Raw genomic sequence first — 2,938 nt, 5'->3', positions numbered from 1 at the left:
TATTTTTAGAATGACATTATAGGGTAGGTGTGAGAGGCTGTGAATATGGCCATTACCAGCATAAAACTAGCAGAATATTTGGGATATTTGGGCTAGATATGGCTGATTTAAATGCTAAAGGGTTAATAAAAAATTTAAAAAATAAATAAAAACACATGTGAGTCTTCTAAATACATATGTTGTTCTTATTTCTTGCAGGTGTGTCAGATGTGTCGTCATTTCAAGATCCATGCATTTTCTCTGGAGAAGTTGTCTGTGCAGTAATATTTGGGACAGAAAGTCTCTTTTCTACCATCTTCACCTGCCATGATGACCCACTCTGTGTTGGAGTTTTTGACTATTTATTTCCAATTGCCACTCTCATACAGTTAGCCCAGTATCTTCTTTTTCCTTTAACTCTAGCTCACATCAAACATTAAAGCAACCCTCTTTCACTTGCTAAGATTTAAAAAAAAAAAAAAAAAAATTTTTGTAAGCAATGTGACTTAAATTATAATTATTCCATTTACAACATCTGTATGTGTGTGTGTGTGTGTGTGTGTGTGTGTGTGTGTGTGTGTGTGTGTGTGTGTAGACATGCCACTATACGTGCATGCATACTGAATGCACATGTACTGATACAGAAATATGTGTGTGCATATTCAGGATAATACATGCACATATTTACATATGTGTAAACTCACACTCATTTATATGTACGCACGCACACACACACACACACACACACATACACATACGCACTTAAACATAGACATAAATGCTTATGTCAACTCAAACAAATGGACACGTATTCACACCCACACCAATAGACACGTATGCATACACACACACACACACACACACACACACACACACACACACACACACACACACACACACACACACAAATATATCTCTCTTTTACAGACACAAAAATAGCAGCATATGCTGTGCATGTTCTCATTACATGAATTGAAAACTCAAAGAAAAAAAAACTGCAGTCAATCAGTTTTTGGAGACTAGAACGGTCTCTATTTGAACTGTACAAAGAGATTGTCAGGAATCTTGCTATCGACAGTACCTGCTTGTTTAGCCATTACACTAGGCATTGATTATTTTGACAAATTTATTATTATCTTCATTATTATTTATTATCATTATTGTTATTGTCAAGGCAGTGAGCTGGCAGGACCATTAGCACATTGGACAAAATGCTTAGCCGCATTTCTTCTGGCCCTTCAAGGCTCTGAGTTCAAATCCTGTCGAGGTCAACTTTGCCTTTCATCCTTTTGGAGTTGATAAAATAAAGTACCAGTTAAATACTGGGGTCAATGTAATTGACTTGCCTCCTTCCCTCAAAAATACTGGCCTTGTTCCAGAATTAGAAAGAAACTATTATCATATGTTGTTATTAGGGTGGTGGATTTTCAGAATTGTTCAAGCATTGGAGAAAATGCTTGGCAGTATTTCTTTTGGTTCTTTACATTCTGAGTTCAAAGTCAACTTTGCTTTCATCTCTCCAGGGTCGATGAAATAAAATACCAGTAATGTACTGGGGCGATGATATCGACTAACTCCTCTCCTGAGAAATGCTGGTTTTGTGGCTAAATTAGAAACATGTTATTACTATCACTATCATCATCATTATCAAGGATGTGGATTGATTGAAATGGTAGAAAAGTGATGCAAAATGCTGTGTGGTATTCAGCTACACCCGTTTATGTTCTGACTTTGAATTGCACCAGAGTAGTGTTGACTTTAATCTTTCCAAGATCAATAAAAGAGTATCAGTCAGGTACTGCGATCAGTATTGTCAACTATGCCCTTCACCTCAAAATCTGAGAGCTTATGCCTATGTTAGCAATTTTTCTTCCTATTATTATTATTATTATTACTACTACTATTATTATGAACAGGAAGGCAATGAGCTGGAAGAATTGTTAGCATGCCGGATGAAATGCTTAGCAGTATTTCGCCCATCACTACGTTCTGAGTTCAAATTCTGCTGAGGGCATCTTTACTTTTCATCCTTGGTAAAATAAAAACCAGTTGAACACTGGGGTCGATGTATTCAACTCATCCCCTCCCCCAAAATTGCTGCCCTTGTGGCAAAATTTGAAACCAATATTATTATTATTATTATTATTATTATTGTGGCAAGCTGGCAGAATTCTTAGCACGCTGGGCAAAATACATTGCAGCATTTCATCCATCTTTATGTTCGGAGTTCAAATTTTGCTGAGGTCAACTTTGTCTTTCATCCTTTCGTGGTTGATAAATTAAGACCAATGAAACACTGGGGTTGTTGTAATCGACTAGTCTCCTCCCCACAAATTTCAGGCCTTGTGCCTTTAGTAGAAAAAATTATTATTGTGGTGGTGAGCTGGCAGAATCATTAGTACGCTGGGCAAAATGCTAAGTGGCATTTTGTTTATCTTTAGGTTCTGAGAGTTCCAATTCTACTGAGGTCGACTTTGCTCTTCATCCTTTTGGGGTTAATAAATTAAGTACCAGTGAAACACTGAGGTCAATGTGATTGACTAGGCTCCTCCCAACAAATTTCAGGCCTTGTGCCTTGAGTAGGAAGGATTATAATTATTATTTTTATGGGTAACAAGGCAGCGAGCTGGCAGAATTGTTAGCACACCGGGCTAAATACTTAGTGGCATTTCGTCCGTCTTGATGTTCTGAGTTCAAATTCTGCTGAGGTTGACTTTGCCTTTCATCCTTTTGGGGTCGATAAAGTATCAGTTGAATACTGGGGTCAATGAAATCGACTATTCCCCTCCCCCAAATTTCAGGTCTTGTGCCTATAATAGAAGGAATTATTTATGGGTAACAGATGGGTGAATGATGGAATAAATACTTTGCATCCCTTTACATTGTGATTTCAATTCCAGCCGGAGTCAACTGGTACTTATTTTATCACCTCTAGAAGTCTTAAACTCAGTTACTGGTT

General features: G+C 37.4%; 1 protein-coding gene across 2 annotated transcripts in view; it reads left to right on the top strand.

Annotated features, from left to right (window-relative positions):
• The window catches only part of LOC106883588 (ethanolaminephosphotransferase 1), an 89,843-nt gene extending 88,047 nt beyond the window's left edge, over positions 1 to 1,796 (top strand). For both annotated transcript variants that reach the window (XM_052970486.1, XM_052970485.1), the window contains exon 10: positions 199 to 1,796. In XM_052970486.1, coding sequence (XP_052826446.1) covers positions 199 to 264 — 66 coding nt within the window. In that variant the 3' untranslated portion in view covers positions 265 to 1,796. The remainder of the gene's footprint in view (positions 1 to 198) is intronic.
• The last annotated feature ends 1,142 nt before the right edge of the window (positions 1,797 to 2,938 follow it).

This window comes from Octopus bimaculoides, chromosome 9, assembly GCF_001194135.2.
Source record: "Octopus bimaculoides isolate UCB-OBI-ISO-001 chromosome 9, ASM119413v2, whole genome shotgun sequence".
In the NCBI taxonomy this organism is placed as follows: domain Eukaryota; kingdom Metazoa; phylum Mollusca; class Cephalopoda; order Octopoda; family Octopodidae; genus Octopus; species Octopus bimaculoides.
The sequence above is the reverse complement of the archived record's forward strand: the minus strand, read 5'-3'. Positions and strand labels throughout refer to the sequence as shown.